The sequence below is a fragment of the Chelonia mydas genome, chromosome 10, assembly GCF_015237465.2.
Source record: "Chelonia mydas isolate rCheMyd1 chromosome 10, rCheMyd1.pri.v2, whole genome shotgun sequence".
In the NCBI taxonomy this organism is placed as follows: Eukaryota; Metazoa; Chordata; order Testudines; family Cheloniidae; genus Chelonia; species Chelonia mydas.
In genome coordinates, this window is record NC_051250.2 from 63778450 (window position 1) to 63803743 (window position 25294).

At 44.0% G+C, this 25294-nt stretch overlaps 1 protein-coding gene and 1 long non-coding RNA gene across 7 annotated transcripts in view; one reads left to right on the forward strand and one right to left on the reverse strand.

The window, feature by feature from the left end:
* The window catches only part of LOC119567176, a 97269-nt gene extending 88235 nt beyond the window's left edge, over positions 1-9034 (forward strand). The window contains exons 5-7 of one of the 3 annotated variants that reach the window (XR_006284539.1): positions 3203-3288; positions 3418-6486; positions 7996-9034. This is a non-coding gene — a long non-coding RNA (uncharacterized LOC119567176). Of the gene's footprint in view, positions 1-3202; positions 6487-7995 lie in introns of all 3 variants that reach the window. The other 2 variants (XR_006284540.1, XR_006284538.1) reach the window with 2 other exon arrangements.
* Positions 1-23214, reverse strand: part of FBN1 (fibrillin 1) — a 216199-nt gene extending 192985 nt beyond the window's left edge. The window contains exons 1-4 of one of the 4 annotated variants that reach the window (XM_043524453.1): positions 23163-23214; positions 22152-22437; positions 1669-1751; positions 308-406 (exon numbers count right to left, since the gene is read on the reverse strand). In XM_043524453.1, the coding sequence (XP_043380388.1) occupies positions 308-406; positions 1669-1751; positions 22152-22327 (358 nt within the window). In that variant the 5' untranslated portion in view covers positions 22328-22437; positions 23163-23214. The other 3 variants (XM_037910538.2, XM_037910540.2, XM_043524452.1) reach the window with 3 other exon arrangements.
* Positions 23215-25294: the final 2080 nt, after the last annotated feature.

Consider the following 25294-nt stretch of genomic DNA (forward strand, 5'->3'; position numbering starts at 1 on the left):
TAACCCACTTCATCATTTTTAGTAGAGAAGAGGAATTTTCCAGAAAGTAAAAAATGCTGGAATTAGTGTGACTACTGGCAAGCTAATATGGTTTCTAATACAACTAATTTGGTTTTAATTTGGCAAAAAGGAGTATCTTCCATAGCTAGCTTCTGAGTCATTGTTCAGTTTTCATCACAGGGGACTAGGCCTTCTTGGCTGTGGTAAGCAATTCTAGTGATTCAGAGGTTAGTTGTCTGAAACATTATTGACTGCTGATAGCTTGATCGACTGCAAACAGGAATAGAAGGTACAGCAAAATACTTACTTGACTTTGAACCACAGGAAGGTGCTATCTGGCCATTTGGACATGTGCACATGTTTGGTCTTGAACAAAATCCATCCCCACAGGAATGTCTGCAAATTGCTATAAATAAAATAAAAGAGGCTTTAAAATATGTTTTTAAAAAAAGCCATAAAAACACAAAAGGCACCTGATTCACAACACAAATAGAGTAGAATTACTAAAATATCTACAGAGACAAGGTGGGTGAGGTAATATCGTTAATTGGACCAACCTGGACACCGATAGCTCGCAGAGAAGCATGCAGGTCACACCTCTAACTCCAGAAGCCTGCCTATGGCACAAGAACCCCGCCCTGGCTTCTGCCCGCTTTGGTTACTATTTGCAGGGTGACCCCAACACACTCCCAGTCCCAATTTTCCCCAAAACCATCTGCCCTGAAGTGTCCAGCCCTCTCCTTATGCAATAGATGATATTCTCTCACTCACCTTTTCTCTCTAATATCCTAGGACCAACACAGTTACAATAACACTGCAAACAAAATCTCGGCACACAGAAGGCAGATTCTGTGGTGGGAATAGAGAGCAAAGTGGGCCGGTCCCATTATTTGTAGCGGACAGCCAGACTCTTGCTCCCTAAGAACAAGGCACGGTCAGGCATTAGAACCACCTGTAGTACTAGGTGCCCAAAAGAGGACACGCCTTAGGAGCCATGTGACCATGGTGTTGCCTACTGCATCACTAGTGAAGGATGGGGCTGATGGGAGTGCAGGCCTGCACCTTTCATACAGCACCAGAGATGTACACAGCAATGTAGTTGTCACCTCAGATATTACTCTCCCGGTCTCTGTCATCCACAGTCAAAACACCTCTGACACCTGTTGCTGGTAATATACACATACAGAAACCTATAGTTGTAGATATATTTTATACCCCCTACGTATATTTCAGGACTAAAGTATAAAGAGGTCCAGCACTTACACATAGCATAAATTCCTTTGCCATGTGGTGTTGCCTCCCTCCTAGATTATGAAAAAGCATTTGTGTTTAAATGGGCAAACAAAGGAACAGATTCCATAGCTCCTAACTCCTGAAGAGCCTGAACATCGCTTGGTTTAGGGGATTTACCACAAACTCAAGAGGAACATATCTGTGGGACTCCCTTGTCCAAATATTTCCAATACATCAACTATATACATGCTGTACTGTAGCTCAGAGGGGGTTTTATATTATCTTGCATACGTTAAAATAGTAAATAAATGCAGTATGGCAGGTACTGAACTGATACCAGCAATAAATTCAGTTCTGCACAGTCAAGACAAACACGCACACAATGCAATGAGGAAAGATAAATCTTGGCCATAATGTTCAACGACAGTAACTTACGGACTATGCACTGATTTCCACCAGGTAGCGTTTTCCATCCAGGGCAACAGTAGGCATTGTAACGTGATCCACACACATTGGGTCTAGAAGAAAAATTGGTTCTTGTTTTTCTCCAAAATACATTTTAATAACCAAGATTTGAAAATGTCAAAAATAAAATCAGTGCAGTACACATTATGGGAATCGGCTCTCAGGATAAATGTAGCTAGTGGTCTATGCCTATTTAACAGGAAGTATTTATACTAGTTATTGGCTTTAGGGATGCCTACCCTCTTGTGATGCCAAAGATTACATTGCAAAAATGTGAAATTAATTAATATAATTAAAACTATTCAAAGCAAAAGAAAAAATGTAACAGATCTGGTAACTCAGATGCTACTGAGTATTTATGTGGACACTGTTAATTTAACTTAGGAAACAGAACAACATATAGAGGGTTCAACCCTGCATTCCTCATGCCAGCAGAACTCCCACTGAAATAAGGAGTGAGGGATCAAGCCTACGATCACTGAGTAAAGAGAAAGTCTAGCAGGCTCAGAATGACTCCTGACTCCTTGCAGCCTCATGTACTTTTCTATGTCCTTTTCCAGCTCTAACATGCTATACTACTCTTATTTTGACCAGAATAACAGGAATGCAAACTATTACATTAGACAAAATTAGAAAGCCAATGCATGTAAATATATATATAGTAAAAATGTGTCGTTAGCAAAAAAAAATTAAAATGTGTGTGCTCTAGTGAGCTGAAGCGCCTGTGAACTAAATACTAAAGCACCTGGTATACTCAGAACCTATTATTGCTACTCACTTCTTAGACATAGGAACCAGTGGGGTCAATCCTTCAAACTCATACTTCCAAGCAGTAATACCTTTAAAGTGAGTGGTAGATAAATTTTGCAGTAGAAGTTTGCAGGATTGGGCCCTGCAGTGTCATATTTCTAAGTCAGTGAAAATACACAAGTTGAAACCACCATTCTGTGCCTCTCTCGGATCAAATCTTCGTTTTACTCCCATGTGTAGTCCCACTCAATGGAACGCCTCCTGTAAGGAAGACTAACATGATATAGCTCCAAATGCAAGAAAATAGATCTTCCTTTTCTTTTATGTACCATAACCTTACTAGGGGACAGACCCTACAACCCTTACTCAGGCAACACAGCTGGAGTAAAGTATGCCAAAATCTAGACCTTGGTAAATATGGGTTCCTTCGTATACACTCTAACATACAGACAGATTAAATGCTTGTTTTTATTTTTAGGACATCGTTTGACCTTGTTTAGATTTTTTTTACTATGGAACATAGATACAGAAAGTTCTTCAGCCATAGTATTACCATGTCTAAGTAAACATCTGCCCTGCATGGTGAGACAACTCAAGCACAGATTTCCAAATTTCTTTGATATTTATAAACATTTATTTGTGTGTATGTCCCAGTAATATTACTGCCTTATATTTACCTAGTGATATGCATTATTAATAGAATTTTATGTATTATTATTTCACCAACTTCAATGGCATCACTCTGGTGATTAAGGACCTGACCCAAAGCCCAATGCAATCTATGGCAAGACTCTCATCAACTTCAGTACGTTTGGGGTCAATGGCTCCATGCTCAGCAAGGTAAGTACGGGCTGTATAATTGGGCCCCGTTTCTCAGAACATCTCACTGCTCTTTTTTCTAACTGCTTTTACAGGTTTTAAAACTCCCCATTCATATATTTTCAACATACTAAACTGTAATTGTTTCAGCTACATTCTCCAGGACTACAACCATGTCACTTCCTAGGAGTTCCCCTCTCATCAATACAAAACTGCTCCAGTATCTCATGCCAAATCAAGACTGGGAACCAGGCAATGAGATTTCCTTTCACCTTCTCCTGTCTGAAGAACTAATGGAACTTATTAATACAGACTGGGTGGCATTGTTGGTACCTGTTACAGCTGGAAACATAAATTGACAGTATCCAGTTTTGGTTGGTGATAACCTCTAAGCATAAAGCCACAAGACAACAGTTACACACTGGGCCAAATTTTGATCTCAGTTACACCAATTAGAGCAGTGTAAATCCAGAGTAAGTAGATGGTCTTGTGGTTAAGACACAGGTTAAGAGTCAGGAATAAAGCTAGACAGAAACTGGAACTCCTGTTCCATGGGAAATTGTGAAATGTAAAAATTAATAATGAAAAATAAATCCAAAATGGGACCTGGGGAGCTAACTGCCCTGGAGCCAATGACATGAGAAGCCTTGGGAACCCCAACAGAAGCAGCTGGGACCTGGCTTTTTGAAGCCTGCATGGCAAGCAGGATCCCGTTGGAAACCTCTTGGTTTCCACTGGAATTTCATCAAACTTGGCATGTTCCTGCAGAATGTTTCAATTTCAACAAGTTTGCATTTTTTGACAGAAAAAAAACCGTAGTTTCTGACCAGCTCTAGTGAGGAGATCAGTGTTCAATTCTCAGCTCTGCCACAGATGGCCTGCGTAACATTACCCTGTGTGCATCAGTCTGCCTATTTATAAAATGGGGATAAGGATTCCCGAGTTGTGAGCCTAAAATTCATTAACATTATGAGACACTCAGATACTATAGTAATAAATATCATAGAATAAATACAATAATTGAATGAGATTAGAATCTAGTCTACTTTATCTTCTGTAATGTTGTGATAGTAATACATAGGTTGGACTAAATTAATCAATGATTTAAGTGGACACAACTCCATTGATTGCGATCACTTACGTTCCTGGCCAATTTTGGTCACTGCATCTAAATATATAGATCAAGGCCTATAAAGTTATGTAAGTCTTGCTTTTCACCTGCTTATACTGAAGAAGCCATGTCAATAGTCTAGATACGCCAGTCATATTCTTCCCTTTCCTACCATTCCCTCAGTACAATCAAATTTAAAGAGGGCAACTGAATTACACATCTTACTTCATAAGCAGTAACTTGGGATAATGAAACAAAATTATAACAAACGACTGTAACATTTATTTTGAAGGTAAAGAAAAAATGTAAGAGAGACAAAAGCTCATATTTAAGTAATACTTTTTGATTAAAGTATACATCTATAAAAACAGATAAGATATATAGTACAATAAACTGTTTGTTGTCCACAGCAAGTTATGAAATGGAGCAAATTCACCAGGTTTCTTTTTTAAATATACTATATTTTAAGATTACTTATTATTGTCAACCAGTTAATTTTTTTGTTATAGCACAGTCACAAGGTCATATAGTCAGAGGCTATAGAGAAACATTAGCTTTTAACAAATACACGTTCAAAGCACAATTTTTTCTTTTGAAATTATTGGTTATAGACACTAATGATGCATTATGAGGCACAACACTAAGGAATATAACAATTTCTCTGACTGGCGTTACATGGAGAATGCATTTTTATGAAAAGGTAACTTATAGAGAAGGTCTTTACTTTTGATTGAGATAGGTGTCTTTTTAAGAACAAAGAAGTTGCCATATTCTTCTTCCAACACTGGGCAACACCCAGTGTTCAAGGGAAAAGAAATCCTTTTAATGCAGCTAGGAAATGTAATGCTGTCTATAGGGGAACACACACGCCAGACCCCAATGGGAAACCATGCTTATACCTGAAGCAGGCCATTCAGTTATATTATTATAGCCTTATTTTGTATAGCTACAAGTGGTTCAAATAATAATAAAATTACCCAATTTCTCCCTCCCCTCAACCCAGTGTTCATCTTGGTGACCTACTCCGGAAGTGACTTTCCCAACTCACAGATTGTACACTTCATAAAGAAATACATCCTAAACTTACCGCCGTTAATTTTCACAGAGCGTCCTCTTGTTCTTGTATCATGGAACAGTGTAAAAAGGAGGCACTGAGAAATTCTACACTTACAAACCTAATGACTCTGACTACCTCTGTTAAGTCGCTCGCTCCATCTCTCCTCTACTTTGGAAACTAAACAATCTAAGTCTTTATTATACCTCATCATAATTATCTATCCAGATATTTATAATGCACCCATCAGACAACTTTCTAGCTTACCAGAGATAGACACTGTTGTGTAGATGAGGGTGTACCGCTGTAAATTTACAAAACTACATCATCCTATTTTCTGTGTGGGGGGCATTTGGGGAGGGAGAGAAGTTCCAAGTGAATTTAGTGCTGGGAAAGGTACTAGGACAGTCCTGGACCCTGCAGTCCTCTTTCCAAAGAAGGGGTCTGCAGAAAGTGGGCTGTGATCTTCCGGTAGCTTATGAAGCCTTCTCAAGTAGCTCCCTGTTAGCTCTTCCCTCTCTCCCCATCCAGCAGCACCAGTGGAATTAGCAGATCTCTCTCTCTCTCTGCATCACCTCCTGCTGCCTCTATGGCAAAGGAAGGTACAACAGAAGGCAGAGAGACTCTTTTTACTCCTGCTCCTATTGCAGCTGATAGTGGGGAAGGGAGGGAACAGCACACACATACACAGCCCCCCCATGGGTTGAAAATGAAGATCTCCAGTGGCTGGCCCCCTCTATCCCCAAGCCTGAGGTGGGAAGAAGTTCTCCTTGCCTCTGCCTCACTCCCCAGGCCTACGATCACATCCACTGCGGATGGGAGGGGAGGTATATCGATGGCAGCCCCCGCAGCCTGCAAGAGATTGAAGGAAGAGCTACAGCAGCTCCTCTCGCCTCGCAGAGGGCACTGTGAAGTGGACAGAGTAGTGAAGAAAGAAAAGGAGTACTTGTGGCACCTTGGTCTCCTCTGCTGCTTATCCAGTTACCCTCCCTCACCACAGTCAACAGATGAAATGGAGGAGCAGCCAGGACACAGAGAGGGAAACGCCGGAGAGGTGAGCTGGAGAAGCACTCAGATATGAGCACAGCTGTGGGCTTCGGCTGATATTCTGGCCTGCTTCCATATTCAGCGAGCATGCATTGCTTCTTTTACATAAATGCTCATTACCATCAAATCCTTCAATTCCTTGCTCTTCCCTATCAAACCTATCGTTTGCCTCCTTAAGTTTCCCACCCAATCCCCCAGCCCAGTTTCCTCTGCTCAAATTTCCCCCTTCTCCCTAGTCTGGGTCCTCCATATATCCCCCCCTCATGCTCTGGTTCCCCGCATCCCTCCTCACTACATCCCCCATTTTTCCTCTGCCTCGAGCATGGTCACCCACACACCCACAGCCATAGAAGCATGGCTAGAGTGACCCCCTACATCACTCTGCACTGCATTACCCTATACCAATATGAGTACAGCAGGTTGGTGCTATGCTGTAGATATGATCTCTGTAGCCAGTCCTCATCTAGAGAGGACTGCGCAGAATGCCTCTCCCACAAGTCTGCAACGTCTGTATTTGGGAGAATGAAGCCGCTGCTCAGGAACGCAGCACAGAGAACAGAAAATCAAGAGTCTCCCAGACAAATTGGGAAACTGAACAAGTCTGGATGACGGAGGGGGGAAGGGGGGGGGGGAAGTCAGCCAGACAACCCACTAAAGCACAAATGACTTAGCTGTACTCTGGAAAAGAAGCAGAAAATGCACCATTTTCATGAATTTATACACACAAAAGGGAGCTACTCTACTGCTTATATTGTACCTCATCCCCCTTTTGTCTAGCTCTTACCTTTCAGACTGTAAATTTTTCAAGGCAGAGACTGCATCTTCCTGTGTCGCTATTGCACCTAGCACAGTTTGAGTACTACCCTTTTAAATAAATATAATTAATCAGAGTGGAAATATAAGAGTTTATGTACAAAAGAAAAAAGCCAGCATGGGCAGCTCATACATCACCCCAAAGCTGCTATTGGCAAAGAGGGTGATTTGGACGGTCAACTTCACCACACCTCATGAGAAACATGAAGACTATCCCAAAATCTTCAAATTCAGGGCTATATTCTGCTATTCTTACTTCCACCTTCCCCCTCAAGTAGTCCCATCAAAGTCAATGCAACCACCCACCCAGCATAAGTAAGGATGGCAGAATCTGGCCCAAAGAGAGCACATGCATTTTGAAAACTTAGACTACCATATTTTCAAAGCCTTAAAAACAATGGGGGGGGGGGGGGGGGGGAAGACGCGGAAGAGTTTTTCAGAGTTACTTATATACTCGCATTTTTCAGAGTTACTTATATACTCGCAAACCACAAAGAAGGCTTTCCCTGATCGCATGGTGGTGAAAAAAGCCATGACTGAAGCCCACAGCTTTGTTCAAAGACTTCCAAAATAAACAAATTCTGTCTTCAATTAATAACATGCGGGTGAAAATGCAGTAGCGAGATGAGTTGAATTATTGTCAAAGGATGTTAGTCATCTCCTGGAAAACTGATAAATGTGTATTAATGTTTTTCTCTTTCAGTTTCCATTAACTGATACATGAGACTGACAGGCCTGGTGATACTTTTGCGTCTGATGCTTGAAGACAGTAGCTCAAAGAAGGCCGTTTCGATAACTATACCATTAAAGAATGCAGGATGTATGTATGTGGTTAGCAAGAAAGGGAACACGCCCCATCTAACACTGGACTTGAGGCTTCATTGCTCACCATCCTCAGCAGGCACTCTGTGAAGCAACAGACTCAATATGTCATGGGAGTAGTGGTTAATATTGTTAATTGCATAGAAGTCAGATGCCTTCAGCATCACAAGTGCTGTCAGTTTTGTGTACATATTAGGTACATTTCTATGAAAGATGCCTAGAGCGTTGGATAGATACTTTTTTCTTTCAATAAAAAATCTCACCCTAGAATTTTGGACAGTAACCTCCTACCGCACATCATTAACACCACCTAAGCTCATTACATTGGACTAATATAAAACTTAAGAGATCTAAAATGCAACAAAGTAGCTCAGCGAAAAGACTGGAGAGGCCTGAACTAGAACATGGTAGGCAGCAGAGCAAGCCACAGTGCCCTAGCCACATATCTCAGCTGTGTTCAGACCTCTGTGGGGGGGACTTGATCCTTCAAGAGCTCTGCTTCCCACTGACGTTACTTGGATATGAACATTTGTCAACTAAAACTGGATTTAGACCACCAAATCTTCACTGAGTTAACCAGGATGGCTCCCAGGTCTCATTTCTCAGAGGATCAATGAATTTCAAACCCCATCAGTAAATATGAGAAATGGATTCTTTTTGCCAATATGCCCTTAAACTATGAAAATTTACCTGGCATTTTAGTTGTGTAGAATCAAAAAGGTCAGTAGGCCACAGGCACCTAGAGTCAGAAATGGCTTGATGGCAACTCAGTCATCTCTACCCTGGACACTGAACTCTTCACTGTTGAAACTGGTTTTAAAATAACTTTTTTCTCACAGAAGAGGACAAAAACACTCCTGTTGTCTGGGGAAAATATATGGGTGGATGGGGAGATGTTTTGGAGGGAAAAGGAAATCATGGTCCACATTAAAATCCATCTGCCATCTCTTGCTGCTTAATCTTCCTGTTTCTGAAAGCCTTCTGGAATTTGTCATAATTGTTCTAAGCAGGCAAATGCTGACAGTTATTCTTGCTTTTTGCAACATATTTAGTACTGTGGACTGGCTGCAAAGATATGCACTCCTAACATGTGAAAGATGGAATTAAAGGATTTTTAATAAGAGACTTAGGTACATACGAAAAGCAACCTCAGATCTCTGTGATGGTATCTGTGAGCCCAATCCTGCTCCCACCTCTGAGAAACTGCCAGGACAAAGACACAGCAGAACTAGTCTGGAAAGAGAGGGTACAGGATTTGGGCCAACACATGGAGTCCTCCCATACTGCGTACAACCAAATCTGGTTCTGTGGTGACTCCTTCTATAGCTGGATTGGGGTCGGATGGAGGTAAAGCAGTGGCAAAAAGACAAGAGGCAGGGACAGAGCTGATAGACACACTGCTATGTAGACACACAGCTATTGACCTCTGTGAAGGGGTGCAACAGCAGAGCATTTCTACTGCGAAGTGAAGGTTCCTTCGCCCATCATCCCCACTGAACTACCTTGCATCAAAGCCTCAGACTTGGTGCACGTGCAAGGACCTGGGCACAGATATACAGTGCTGCTTCTTCACAATTTTAACACAGGTCTAGAAGAGAAGCAGCAAATCAATGACCCTCTAGCCAGTGTCCCTCCAATCATGATTATGCATGCACAACATATATGATGTACATGCATAATCATGATACATTAAGCATTCATGAATCCTCCTTGTTCTTTTGTTTCATTAATACTACCCTAGTATCAGCTTATTCTGATAGCCATGATTATTCAGTGACCCATCATCAATGAAGTTCTGTATTATACTATCTGCTAGTTCTGCTACATCTCTACACCGTGCAGCACTGTCCCATTGTTTTGTCTTCCTTTCATCAACCAGTTCCTCCTTTGCCACTTCAGCTTCACCCTGAAATATCGCCTGGGAGCGGCTGCCTGCTTTTTTTCAGAATGGAACTTGCTTACAGAGAATCTGTTTGAGAATTCGTAAGAGACAGGAAGATTCCATGAACCAGTGTAGCAGAGTCACTCCAATATCAAGCACCATCACCCAAGCACTATGACTGCCAAATAGAGTGACAGGAGCTGGGGAAAGGGAAGAGTTTCCCTTAATGAGGCAGCAGCAGGAGTGGGGAGAATTCGATTCCAGGGAAAGGTTGGTGGCAGGTACGCTGCTGCCCTTCCCATGGGTTTTGACAGGGGAAGACAGATCTGAAATGTAGCCAGACTAGTGTAGGAGCCCCATGGTGAAATCTTCCCGGGGTGGTGCTGAATGGTCACATCCCCCAGTTGCCCTGGCCATGACCCTTCACAGAAAACACAGCTCATTACTGGGGAAGACACTGCCCATCTGTGCATGAGAGTTGCTGGCACTGCTGGGAGATGTACCACAGACAGACAATCTGCCAGGAGCCCTGCCATACACTAGTCAAAGCTGGCGTTTCCCAGGGATGAATCAAGCGTGGGTTTGGAATAAATTAGACAGAGGCTAGACAGAGTGGGCAGAGTAAGGCTGAGAGAGTAGCAGAGACAGTTTGCTTGCCAGATAAAGACTGAACTGAGATGGAGAAAAAGCAGTTAGTTAAACTGGACAAGGGGAAGGATGTTGTAATGATCAGATACAGTACAGGGTGAAATCTCTAACCTCTCTGCTCCCCATTCTCCCCTACCACAAAAAAAATGCACCTGTACTCTTATTTTTAAGGAAAAGTTTGTTGATGTTAAGAATGGTTTTTCTTAATTCCTTAGCTCCAACAGTTGGCATATGCTTCATGTAAAAAGGCAGTTTCCTGGTGCCAAAGATAAAAATCAAACTAATACAACAGGCCAGATTTTTAAAGGGGCCTCCATCCAGTCTCCTCCTTCTCTGAGCAAAGTTGGTGCCTGCAAACACTGCACCCAAAAGTAATTGCAGAAACAAAACTGACCACTTAAACATGGTACTTAATTATGAATGGAAATGAGGTCTTTGGCTAAGTGTTCACATTCACACATGCAGTTAAAGTGCCTGGCCTTTACAAATTTGGTTCAATGTGTTAAAGTTTATCCAATATGCCAGTAAATGCCACTGAAGAATTCTAAGTGTATGCAGGGTTGGCCTTATTACCCTGTTTAAAGCCATCTATAATCATATCATTACCTCTTACTGTAAAATGGCTTTGTGGACACCTGTGTGTGCCTATCTGCGTGCAGAGCTCCCCAGCTTCCTGCAGCGGGGCCCATTTAACAGCTGATGGGTAGCTCCACTGACTGTTGACTTGGACCTGAAGTTTTAGTCCAGGCTTAACCTACTCCCTCAACTCCAACAAAACTGTGAAGCAATGAACTAGAGCTTTAAAAATCATGTATTTCCATGACAGCTGATTTTCACACATCCCACTGATAATTAAACTAGTTTTGCCAATTATTATCCTCAAGCAAAATGAGACATTTTTATCATTGTGCTTTGTCTAACTAAGATCTTGGTCCACCTAAGATGCTGGGGGCGGGGGCGGGGGGGGGGGGAGAGGGAGAGTGTGTTGAAAACTTATAACAGCAGTGTAGAAGAGAAATCCATGAAAGCATTCAGGTCTCAGTACAACAACCAGAGTGCTCAGCCACAGTGCTTATTATCCCATAAAGAAGATATTAAGCATCTGCCCCATGTCACCAAAATCTTGTGCCATGTTTCATGCACATGTATGTGTGACACAGACAGTCATAAGAGATCCTGTGTGATTTTCTTCCCCTGTAGTGTGAGAGTATGGTATGTCTATGCCGTGCAGTGAATTTCACACGATAATTACTCCTCACTCTCACAGGATGGTACTACTGTCCCAGAATCTTGGCTCAGTTCAGCTGAGGAAAGAACAGACTTAGTAGCTCCAGGGGTGTCCTTGGCTCTGCAGTCCTGAGGCCAATGCGCATGTCAGGAGCTCAAATGACCTGCAAGATCTTTCCTTCAGCAACACGGAACATCCTGCAAACCCCAGCTCCGATCACACTGTGGCCGCTAAAATACAGCAATTGGGTGATGGTATTTGACATCATGGGGACTCTGCTACACTGGTTCACGGAATCTTTCTGTCATCATTTTGCAGGGACAGATTCATCTGACCTGACAGCCATGCATTGTTCTCACCACTTAGCCATAGAATGGAAAATTCTTAGGCACATTCTCTCATTGTTCTACATGCTAATGTCAGTGGGTCCAGCCCTAGACCCAATTTATGCAGTGGTATGAGGCACATGAGCCCCAGCATGCCATGGAAACTAATGGCATCCTGGGCCAATCAAGCATGGTCCATAAAAGGGAATGAAGGGTCTCCCATGCATTCCATGAGCAAGAACTATAGACATGCTCAAGGGACGGCATACCTCAAATCCTTCCTCTCACCTCACCTTTTAGGGCCAAGGCAGATGTCTGTAGTCTCCCTGATGTAGGTCCAGCCAGGGAGAGAGGGAGTGACTAGTCAAGGTTTCCGCACCATTGCCAACATTCAGACTTTGGTTGCTAGTGATTGGGGTCAATTGTGGGAGTCTCTTACAGTCTCACAAGGAAACAGAAGCAGCTCAGGAATTTTGCGGGATTTGCATGGCGTTTCCCGCTTCAGCCGCTAGAGGCTGCTTGCACACATCTTGCGTACCCTGAGTAGAGCAGGCAAAGCACAGCACAGCTGAGCAGCCTCTCTCTGAGGACAGCAGTAGCAGTCTCACCTCCACCACAGGGTATGAAGGTGTGTGTGTGTGGGGGGGGGTTTGGAGGAAAGAGTCCAAGGGAATCCACCCTACCCCTGCAGGCTAGAGACTGGTAGCACCTGTTGGAAGCTGGCAGAGGATTGGAGCTGCAGGATGTTGCCAGAGAGGCGTGGGGCAGGAGCGTGGGGGACTGGGAGAGACGGCCAAGGAGGGGCAGGAAGGTTTGGTGGCACTGAAATGGAAGGGAAAGGAGTAAGTCAGGGAGCAGGTGAACAGGGGAATGGGGACCTGAATATGTGTGCACACACTTTGCATGCTCTGAAGGTTGAATTTTCAAGTTGAAAACATGTTGGGGGCAGTTGAGAGGCAGGGGGAGCTCAAAATCCAGACAGATGGCCCACACAGCATGATTTTGGGAGAGATTTTCAAAGGCACAACTGGCCCTTGAGAACCTCCCTGCCATTGAAAGCTAATGGGGACTAGGCACCTAATTGCTGTTCATGCCTTTGAAAATGTGCCTGAACTTCTTCCCCAACCCCTGTGATTTTTAGGCCAGTCTAAGAGTGAGAGGACTTGTGGTTTTTGAGTTCCTGCTGTTAGCAATACTGTTCCTGTGGTTTTTTAAGTAAATTAAATATGTCTGGTATGGAGGAGTGGGAAAGGGCTGCTGCTAGTGGACACTCTACTTTAGCCCATTGAGGGTGACCACACAGCAAGTGTGAAAAACCGGGACAGGGGGGTGGGAGGTAATAGGAGCCTACATAAGAAAAAAATCGGGACTGTCCCTATAAAATCGGGACATCTGTTCACCCTACCATCCCACCTCCAACAGCCACAGGAAGGGAAATAAACCATCTTTAGCTTTGGAGTTGTCAACCAACCCATTGTCTTTGAGGCATGTGCTCCCATTCAGCATCTCTCTCTAGCAGACTGCTGTCCAGCCACAAAGGAACCTGCTTTCCACACTCCTCCCTCCCCAATCCAAGAACAAAGAGGTCCACATGAAACAGGACAGTCTGAGATGAGTTTGTGGCCCTGGGAAAAGAGGCAGGGGAAGGATGTGCGGCTACATATACATTATATGGACTCATTTGGGGAGTGCTTCCTTCCTCCTCAGAAGTGGTTTAGCCTCAGCAGCTGTGCAATCCAGGTGGATCTCTCACCTTTTGTGCATTCCATTCCGTTTGACCCAGGAATGGGCCCAAAGTGACTTCCAGCCACCAAACAAGGGGAGAATATTACTCCTAAGTTTTATGTCCTGTAAGACATCAAATGGTATTACAGAGCATAGTAATTGACCTGAGCTGGAGCTCTCAAGAAGAGCTATTGAAAGGTACTTCGCAGTTCACTTTAGACAGGGGGACGAGCAAAAAACGTTCTATGCAGGAGGCTCTCACCTACATGTCTCAACCACCTCTGTGTGTCCAGGGTTCCTCATGGATCTTCAGATATCTAAAGGTTTAGGGGAAGAAGATCCTACTTCCAGCTTGGTGTGGGAGGAATACAAATTACTCCCCCACCCCAGAATGATTCCTAGGGGCCTCTATGAGTCGAAGTTCACTAGTTCTTATGAGGGTTTTTCCAAACAGTGGTAGGACATGGCCCATGTGTCTTTTCTCAATTCATTTCTATGGAAAGGAGTTCTCTTTTGCTTCGTTATGCAAACAGTTCAACAGTGCTTTTGTTAGGTCCCCATGTTGTCAATGTGCTAGTAATCAGATGCATCTAAATGCACAGATGTGTCCAAAATGACCCCAATGAAAACTTTCATCAAAGTCCATACAGAGTTAAATATGGAACACAAGTCATAACAAACAAGACATTCTTTGTACTAACTAAGCAACACTTTTGCTGAATGGCAGCATGCCAATGAGGGGACAAATGAACCTGAGCAGAAAACAAAGGCTGCAACTTTATTCAACAACAGCCAATGTAAGAGGGCAGGTAGGCAGCCCAAGCCAAATGTCCCTCCTACTTCCTCCAAAGAGGCTTATAAGGACGTAGGCCTACATCAAATTGCCAGGGTCCTTGAGCCCAAATACAGGTCCAAACTACCCGGAATAGGTGTGTTCAGCCCCACGCAGAGTATTTTGCCTGCGTAATGGGACAACCACATGAGGTCAAGCTGAATCTAGCAAGCAGCATGCAGACTGGCCCCCAACCAAGAATGATCAGTATTTCATGTACCACGTGCTGGGTAATACAATGAGAGGCCTCCATGTTTCTAAAACTAGACGTCTTTATTAAAAACTATAAACAGAGGTGCTGCAACTTCAGCTACAATTCCAGCCACGTGCACACAGACTGGCTTCCTGGTGCGTTCTCCAAACTCTTCCCTCCTGCAACCTGTGCCCCTCCCTTCAACTTCCAAGCAGGTTACTACAATCAGACTCTATTCTGCCACTGTTACTCTTCCTTCAGCCCCATTCCAACTAAGCATGCAGTTTCTATGCACTGGTTACCACTCACCCGTCTTTGGGTGAGCACTGCCCATCTGACCTAACATGGTAAACTGCAGCAAATAAACTGTCTGCAGATGGACACAAATCAAAAGGTACAGTCCTATGGGCAAGGCAATACAGGAAATAAAAAAGACACCAATACAAAATCAGAAGCCATAACACACACGGATACAAAACCATGAAAAGCCAACACCCTATATATACACCCTACACATCCCCACAGGAAAATGATGCAATGCAACAGGCGCGTGGAAACAGATTCAAGTCCCATTTTACATATCTAGCCCTGACTGAAATCCTAGCAGACCCCACTTCTGACCTGCCAACCACCTGGTCACATGTAGCCAGCCTTGCACATAATCTTTCCTAATCCATGACAGACTACTGTGTTTCACTTTCCAGGCTACAGGGCTAGCCAACACATCACGAAACCCCCAGCCTGTTGGACAGGCAGAAGGTGGTCCAATCAAATACCCTGTCCAATGGCCAGTTGTGACCCCCACCTTGCAGCCTGCTAGGCAGCCTGCCATGGTCTATCCTGTGCAGTCAATTAAGCAGGCAAAAAAAATCTCACCCTGATCTGCACATCGAAATCTCACCCTGATGTGCACATCTGCACATCCTGGCAAAGTGGTACTTGGTGATCAGGCTTCACCTGACTGCCTGGAGCCAGTTTTACAATACTTACGTTACAGCCATGTTTCACCCTGTATCACAGAGCAGCTGTGCTGTATTCGGTTTACTATAGTCTGTTTACTCTCTCTGTTCTAGTTACGATTTATTACTGATAACCTATAGAATAACTTATTTTTTTCAGTTGAGAATTTCTGGCTCAACTATCAAATAATACACAACCAGCATGTCAAAAGATATTTGTGCCTTGTTTCAGAGTCCAGTTAAAACATCTACGTTTGGTAGAAGACAGACAGACAGACATGCTGGGGAGCAGGGTGGCTCAGGGGTTTCATAATGGAATATATAGCCTCCGGGTCACTTGCTGGTTGGAATACAGCCCTTAATGGTATGGACTTGACTGCTTTTCAGTGATCTGCCTGAAATTATTTGGATGGGTCCCCGATCCTAAATTGTGATCCACACAGGCCCAGGAATCTGCCAAAACAGATCACAAAGCAGGATCTTTGGGGTGTCTTGCAGATCCAGTTTATAGATAGCTGATGGTCACACCACAATAATTAGAAGTATAAATGGAGAGCACAAGGACCTCATGGACCTGGAGACTGAATAACTCTCTCACCCCTAGAAGCTCCAGAACAAGACTGACATATTGGCCTGGGGATACTTGCACTGCTACTGGCTGTGAATAGAGGACTCCAGGGCTATCAGACAACTTTCACTAAATTCATGGAAAAATAAATATTTTAATCAAAAAAACCAACAGACTAATTAAACACAGCACACAGAGGAAGACATCTGCATTATCAAGGATTAAATGCGATTTCTTGTTTTCTTAAATTTTCATGCTCCAGAAAGTGTTGGCACTGGTTAGCACTAGCCACAGCAAAGGTAGACTTTGCACATGCTTTCGTGCAGGGCTTTGTATATGCTTCCCCACTCCCACATCACACCTTTATCAAATGGTATCATACTTTGTTTTTTAGGCACGAGGGGACCCACATGTGCATTGGGGACTAAGCCAAAAATCTCTTCACTCATTTCATTCTGAGCTGAATTAAACCTCAATTCATGTACAGGAAAATGTAATTGTAACAACCACCATCAATGGCAAGTAGACTCAGGGACAAGTGTAGTACCTGAAACTACTTTTAACTGTCAAAGGCCTTAATTCTGCCTCAGGATCTGCTAGTACTGGAATCCAGCATACATATTGGCTTTAAATTGTAAGATCTATTGGACTTGAACTATGCCTTCCTCTGTGTTTGTAAGCCACCAAACACAGACTGGTTGCTATCACATTGTATATTAAAAAAAATATATATAGTAACAGTTTGTTTATTTTTTTAATTGGCCAGATTTCAAGTTGGTGGTGTTCCCTCTTAAGTGCTACAATTTACATGAGATATATACTAGCAAACATCTTTGAAGCCAAACGACCCAATTTGCCCTGCATTTACATTCTTTTCACTTTGTTCCCAATTCAAAGTTTTCAGCTTTCAGTTTAACTCAGGTCCAGAGTCGGACACTGACTGGGTGTGGCATAAATGGACAGCCAGAGGTGTGTAGGCCAGAAGTGGTAAGAAAAATGTTTGAGGTTTTCAGTATAAACCAATATTTACCAGTACGGTAAGTCTGCTTTTCTTCAGCAGGTTTTTAGTGGCAAGTATTGGTTTTAAATGAAAACCAGAAGCCTTAATTATATATTAGAAAACTGGAATTATGTTATAGATTTATAAGACTTATTTTATATCAGTGAGCAGTGATGCAAATGAAAGACCAAATCCTGCCTGGTTTATTTAGGCCCTGTAAAACCAGTGCATCTTGCTTTCAGGAGTAAGGCAAGCAACATTTAATCCCAAAAGGATAATAATCTGCTGTAGGAGAGTTTCATTTGTTTCACTCAGAGTTTCATGAATTAGATCAGTGCCAACTATTCTGTTCTGTAATATTCACTATCATTTCCAATTTAAAAAAAAAAAAACCAACAATCATACAGTTCTAGTATGAATTTATTTAATTATGGTCTTTAGAATAATCTGTTATCTCATGGTTCAGCTACCTCAAAGAAAGCTTAGTCATTTTAAAATTTCAGTTTCAACTGATTGTTAAGCTAGGTATTACCCTCATCCACCTTATACTTTGAGAGGAAGCAAATAAACACTTATCTTTTTTTGTAATTGTTCCATTTTTTCTTAAAGTTACAAGGTCTTTGCCTCATTTTGGGGAGAAATTCTAATCAATGTAGATAACCAAAACAAAACAAAATATATCTCTGCCATTAAGTCCAAAAGGGACCAGATCATAAGAAATAATTGACTTTTACTTTATATCCAAGGGTTAAGTTTACACATCATGTTCTTCAAGTGTATATTATTTAGGAAGTTTCCCATTGGAGGCCCAGTCCTGCACTACTTACTTGGGCAAAACTCCAAGTGACAACAGTGAGAGTTTTAGGAGTTCAATGGTTACAGGATAAGACCCTTGCAATATAATATACTAACAGTCTTTAAAGCTCTTGGGACTCTTCTGAATGAAAGATCTATCTATACACACATAAGGTGTTTATTATTTTAAACATGCTATGGGGTAAATCATAATGGATTCCAGAGATACTGCAACTTGGTAAACAGACCTATGTATTTGGATGGGGAAACTGACACAGAAAAATCAAATGATACTTTCTGAAAAAACAGCTACTACCTTGATAATAGTTTTCTGATCAACTAATAACAATATGAAATTAGCATGTAAACATGCATGTTAGAGGAACTGATTTAAAAACACAAAGGATTCAGCTTTTGCTAAAATGCCATTTGCTCAATGGCATAATGGTTGAGTCAGAATTCTAAGTTACAGGACAAGCAGCAGGCTTGAATCTTAAAGCTCAGACTAACATAGAGGAGCATCTGCTCCAGTTAAAGCCCTCTTCTAGCTTTCAGCCATCTCATCAGCATAACTGATGAAACAATGATAGTGAGAAAGAAAATAACCAACTTTAAACTTGCAATAAAATACAGAATTAGTATGAAATTAGATACAAATTAACAATAATCTAATTGTATTTTTTTACATATAAAACCAAACATCTGCCCATAGAATCTTAATATTTTTAAAAGCTACATGCTGTTCAGTGTTAGTTTAACCAAACACTAACTACAATTTTTTCCTCTGAAAATCTTGCAAGAGGCTCCCATGTCCATGCACTGACAATCAATAGCAGAAAACACTGTAAAATCAGATTCAGACTTACTCTCCCCCCGCCCAAAAAAAGAGCTATCTGAACTATAGTAACACGAAAACAAAGTCTACCATTATGATTTATATTATAATCCTCAGAGCTCCAAAGATATTTGTACTGATGGACAAATGAGAAAAATAATGTGAATGTGTCTTCTCCTAAGTCAAATGAATTTTCTAATCATGTTTTAAGACTATTTAACAACCACTGATTCTCTGTCTAATGTACCTGCAATTCCTATATACTCAGTGCCTATTTTCCATATGGATTTCCACAGACTTAACCCCAGCCCTGTCTGTTAAAATGACAGCTCTTTTTAAGAAACTCATTTTGTACGTTAGACTGCCACACCAAAGAATGTCTGTGTTTTCCAAATTGGAAATGTCCAACAGGACTTTTCATAACAATGATAAGGATGTTTATATGGCTAACAGAAGAAAAGATTTCCAACTGCTTCAACAATTTGGTCACTTTTTACTGTCGGCCTTAAGTATGAGGTGCAAAAAAGGGACTAATAATGACTGAATGAACTAATGATTTGTTTTGTGTTTTCCTGGATCAGAACCTTTGGCAAAATGCTATAAGCTTGTTAAGTATCTGCTTTCCAGGGCACTAAATCAGAATTGTAATATTCCAAATAATTAACCAAGCCATGGTCAAATGGAATGTCTAAAACTAATGTTGCTGTTAACTCTAAACTCTCGTGTTGTCTAAAATACATTAACTCACTCACAAATATTTCTTATGCAATTGCTGCAACATATTTTATAAATAAAAGATGTCTAACTCATGAAGCAAATCACAGGACTAGACAGTTGTGCTATTTCTTCAGTTTTCAGCAGTAATCAACACTTGCAATATCATCTTTGAAAAAGCTGTTGATTTCAACTGTTTGTTCTTTTCTATTACTTTCTAAACAACCCACAAAAAGACAGTGATGCTTATTTTCAACAAAGCAATTGTGTCTTCCAATGCACACATGCAACTCCCACTGAAGACAACACATGTACTAGAAGGCAGAATTTGGCCCCATGATTAAGTAATAGTGTTTTTCAACTTGATATTTTAATTCAGAACCCAAATTATGCAAAGGGGGAAAAAACGGTTGAAACTCATAGTACAAATAGTAATTATCTGTCTGAAAAGTAATTCTCTAACCCTTTGAGTGCTTTTATTATTTACAATTATCTTTGCAATCTTTGCTTGCAGTCTTGCCATCAACAGCAGTTTTGCCCAAGTAAGAAGTGCCAGAATGTGCACTGCCCAGCTCTCTCTCTGGTGACAAGACACCTGGAAGTAAAACAAGAGGGTCTGACCATGCAAACCCAGGTTGTTGAGACTATTTGGATGAGTAAACACTGATCACTTGACTATGCTTTTTTGCAAGATGATGCCCAGAAAGGATAAAGTAACTTGAGACACCTCCTCACTCAAGGAACTATAAAATTACCACATTGCACACTTACATATAGATATACGTCATGATCATTATATGCATAATTTGGCAAAAGAATGAATTCCATGTATCTAACCCTCTGAGAATAAAACTGTAATGTTTCCTTATTAGGCAAATAATGAAATAAGGAAAAAATATAAGGACCAATCTTGCACTTCTCATTCAAGCAAAACTCCCACTGATTTCAAGAGAAATATTTGCAAGATTAAATACTGCAGAATTCAGCTCATTTGTGGTGCCTGCCAATATCGATATAGCTAGGCTTGTATCAGAACATTCATATAAACTCTATTTTCAACCGTTGAGAATTTTGCCCTGGTGATGGGGCAGGAATCCACATTACACACCCATACAGTGATGAGGTATTATTTTGAGGTTTCCCATTTAACAAAACAATTAAGTTTTGAAATGTGTTGTTTCAGCATTTTTAAAGATATTTTGTTTTACAGGTTGAAATCTTTAATATTGAAAATAAACTACTAAGACTGCACCATGACATTTTACCATGATTTTATTACACTTAGGAGTACTTAGGGCATATGCCAATGTAGCTACTAATACTAGATATTAATAGCTCCAGAAGAATGGCATTGTGAGAATGGTACATATTTTATATATCAGACCACAATGGTACCAAATGAGCAATGATACATATTGCAAAATGGTCTAGATAGGCATGACAGCCCATAATTGATCTGAAAGGGCAGGAGTTATGGGCATTCTTTTTTAGGCAAACAATGGGAGTCCTGTGTGAACAAGGAATGATGGACTGGCCCTAATTATTCTTTAAAATGGGAGTGGAGGTTTTTCTATTTTCTTTTCTAGAAGTTAAATTAACAAACAACAAAACATTAAAATATAATAATCTTTAATATGAGTTAAAATTAACAGTTATCAAAAAAGCAAAGACTGGATTGTACAATCCTGGTTCATCCAAATCTCCCACTAAAGTTCCTGGAAGTTTTGGGCACACAGGGAATGCAGAATCAGGCCGAAAACTTGTCCTTACCAGTCCTGTTGTGCTCTGTGTGTAATGTAGTGCACATGGTATGTCTAAGACCAGCTAAGGACAGAGCAGCAGGGATCTCGGCCACAGCCTTAGCTTGGGCTTTCCTTGCTTTTGTCAGCATGATCACACCCTTTGACTGTATTTAATAGGCGAGGGCAGGATATTGCAGATCAATAGGAACCACTACCCCACACTCCGGAGCTTGATTTGGGGGGAGTATAATCCACCCCAAACCCTCCCTAAACATAAGAAGACAGAGACAGCCAGATCTTGCCTCCTTTCAACTTCAGCGGCGCCAAGGAAAGTACCATCCCAACTGCACTAGGTCTCACCAGGCTGGGTAATAACAGGGGCTTTTCTTCTACTGTAACAATCGAACGTGTCCCAAACTCTCGGACGTCTGACCTCCCTTTCGCTGAAGCCCACTGGGGGGAACTGGACGCTGCGAAAACACTAACAAGTCCCAAGGATGGCGCCACTTCACAGCAATTCCCCGTCTAGCTTTAAGGTGCACCAGGTTCTGTTATGTACGAACACCCCGTGGTCCCCCCCATCCAATTACCCTTTGAGCGCATCGTGCCCTCCTCCGCCTCCTCCTTGTCCTCTCCTCTTGGCTCTGCTGGCTCTGGTTTCCTTCACGCTATCAGCCTCCAAATTCCCTTCAGCACCTTCGCTCGTATAGGAAGATAAAAGCACTGTAAATCCCAGGGCGAACTTCAGCAGCCTACCCAGCCGCATCGCGCCGCCTCCCTTCTCCGGCTCGCCGGGGCTCGGGGCGCTGCAAGTGGCTTCTCCTTCCTCCCCAGCCGCCTAAGTCCGCAGGTCCCAGCCGACCGACTCCCGATCAGCTGCAAGAGGAGAACGGAGGGGAGGGGAGGAGAGGGGTTTTCAGTGACACGGAGCGAGACCTCGGCCATTCCCCACACCACCTCCAGCCCCATCTGCCCAGCGCGCCATGCGCAGCTCCTCCGCTCGCCCTACCCCAACGCCCGGCCACTGCGCAGCCTGTCCCTTCCCCAGCCGCCCAGGCTGCAGCCCGGCGGAGCCCCGTCCCGTGTCCCCCCCCCGGCTGGCTTCTCCTACTGCCCGCTGCGGACGGCGCGAAGCGGCTGCCGGGGCTGGCCAGCGGGCTCCCCATCGCTCCCGTACCTTCCCTCCGACAGCATCAGCAAGGGCTGCGCAGCCCGCCCAGCGCACCGAGCGGCGGCTGCAGCTGCTGAGGCTGCTCTGGGGCTGGGACTGCCTCCAAAGCATGAACCTGGCCAGGCTTTGCAAAGCAGCACCAAAACAACCGGGAGGCTAAGGCGGCAGGGGAGAGGTGTCAGGCTGGGGGCAGCCCGGGCGAGCCAGGCACGGGGCGGGCGCTGACACCCGTGCCCAGCCGCAACGCAACCCGAAAAAAACAACCACCACCACCACCCCGCTGCCTTCACCCACGGGAGCCGCCGCCACCGCCGCTGCTGCGGAGGCTGCCGCCGCTGTTCCCGCCGCTGTTCCAGCCGCGGCCGCTGCACCCACCGCTGCTCCGGCGGCCCCCTCCTTCCCTTCTCCCTCTCCCCTCCTCTTCAAGTACCGTCCGCGCAGCTGTGTCTCGCGAGAGGCAGGACAGCCGGCCTCCCCTCCCCACCCCGGCTCCTGAGACCGGCCGCGGGGCTCCCGGGCCGGGGCGGCGGCGGGCGCCGCGCCCCCGGGGTCCCGGGGCGCGCTCTGGTGCCAGCCTCGGGAGCCTAGACGGCGGCTGAACCTCTCCCGTGGGGGCGGGCGGCACCTGCGCCAAGAACGCCTGCGGGCAGCCAGCGAGCCGCAGGGAAGGTGGGGATGCCCGTGGGCCGAGGCCAGCAGCAGATCCTGGTCCCACCCTCCCTCCGCGCTGGAAAGCGAGGACCAAAAGGCAGAAGGACCCAGATGCTCTTCCCCCGGCATTGAGGGTGGAGAAGGATACCTGCCCTGCAGGGCTAGGTGCCTTCGGTGGCCCCACGCCCTGCAGAAAGCATCAGGTTCTTACAGTACCTAACTGGGCCTGAATATAACTGCATGAGGAGGAGAGGATTTGCCCATTTAGCCAAGCCCCAGCCTGGCGTTAGTGTACCATCTGGGCACAGGGCCTAGTCCCAGGAGGGTACGAGGACTCAGAAGTGTCCAGCTCACTTCCTTGCTAGGTTGGATCAGTTTAAAGTTAGGCCAATCAGCAAAGCAATTTATAAAACCGGGGATGGAGACAGTGATGCAGCTGCACCCAGAGGTGAAAGTAAACCAGTACACCCCAGTACGGCGTATAGGTAAGAGCTGGTGCACCATACCGGGACCGGCTTTCCCAGACAGCAATTTAAAGCCCTGAGTTAGCAGTGGTAGGGCTGTAGTGGGGACTTAAAGGGCCCCGCAGCTCCAGCCGCTGCTACCGCCCCGGCCCTTTAAATCTACACCTGAGCCCTGCTGCCGAAGCCCTGGGGTAGCAGCGGGGGCGAGGCTCCAGCCCCCACTACCACCCCAGCCCTTTAAATCCCCACCACTGCTACCCCAGGGCTCAGAGAGCAGGGCTCAGGCAGGGATTTAAAGGGCTCGGGCAGCCGCTACCACAGCGGAGCCCCAGGCCTTTTAAAGCTCTGCCAGAGCCCAGAGCCCCGGGGTAGCGGGGGCAGCCGGGAGCCCCCAGGGCTCCTCAGTGATTTAAAGGGCCCAGGGCTCCGCTTCGGTAGCAGCAGCTAGAGCCCGGAGCCCTTTAAATTGCCCCCAAGCCCTGGGGTTCCCAGCTGCCTGTGCAGCTGGTAGCTCGGGGGTGATTTAAAGGGCCCCGGGCTCCCAGCCGCCACTACCGCAGCTGGAGCCCTGGCCCTTTAAATGAAGATTTAAAGGGCCCAGGGATTTAAGGCCCTGCTTCTTCCAGTTAAGGCCACGCCTCTTCTGATTGAGGCCACACCCCCTGCTCAGGACTCCGGTGTACTGGTAAATCCTCTAACTTACTTTCACCCCTGGCTGTACCCCAGGGCTTGAAGTAGTAATAACAAACACCAAAGACATACAGCAGCACCCCCACGAAAAAAATAATTCCAGCACCACGGGGTGGGAAAGAAAAAGAAAAAAAAAGACTGAAAGAGGTGGATTCCTCAGCCTCTGTCTGAAATCATGTATTCTGGAGGTGCAGCAGTTTAAGTCTGATTGAGTGGCTTAGAAGCATAATGGTATTTATATTTCCCTTATAAGGGAAACAGCACAGATGTTGACTTTACCTTGGAGGTTGCTGAATAATGAATAAAGTGCTTGCTCTTGAATTGCTTCAATCTGCCTGGACATTCTATAACAGATTTTAAAGTAGCCATACTTGAACAAAAACATTTCAAAAACAGACTTTAAAGAAAAACTACAGAACTAAAATTCATTAGAAAATTTAACACTATTAATTTGTGCTTGAATGGGGACTGGGAGTGTTGGGCTCACTACAAAAGCAACTTTCCCTCTCCTGGTATTGATACCTCCTCATCAATTATTGGGAGTGGACTACATCCCCCCGCTTGAATTGGCCCTGTCACCACTGATTCTCCACGTGTAAGGTAACTCCCTTCTCTTCATGTGTCAGTAGATTAATGCCTGCATCTGTAATTTTCACTCCATGTATCTAAAGAAGTGAGTTTTTTTACCCACAAAAGCTTATGCCCAAATAAATCTGTTAGTCTTTAAGGTGCCAGCGGACTCCTTGTTGTTTCTGAT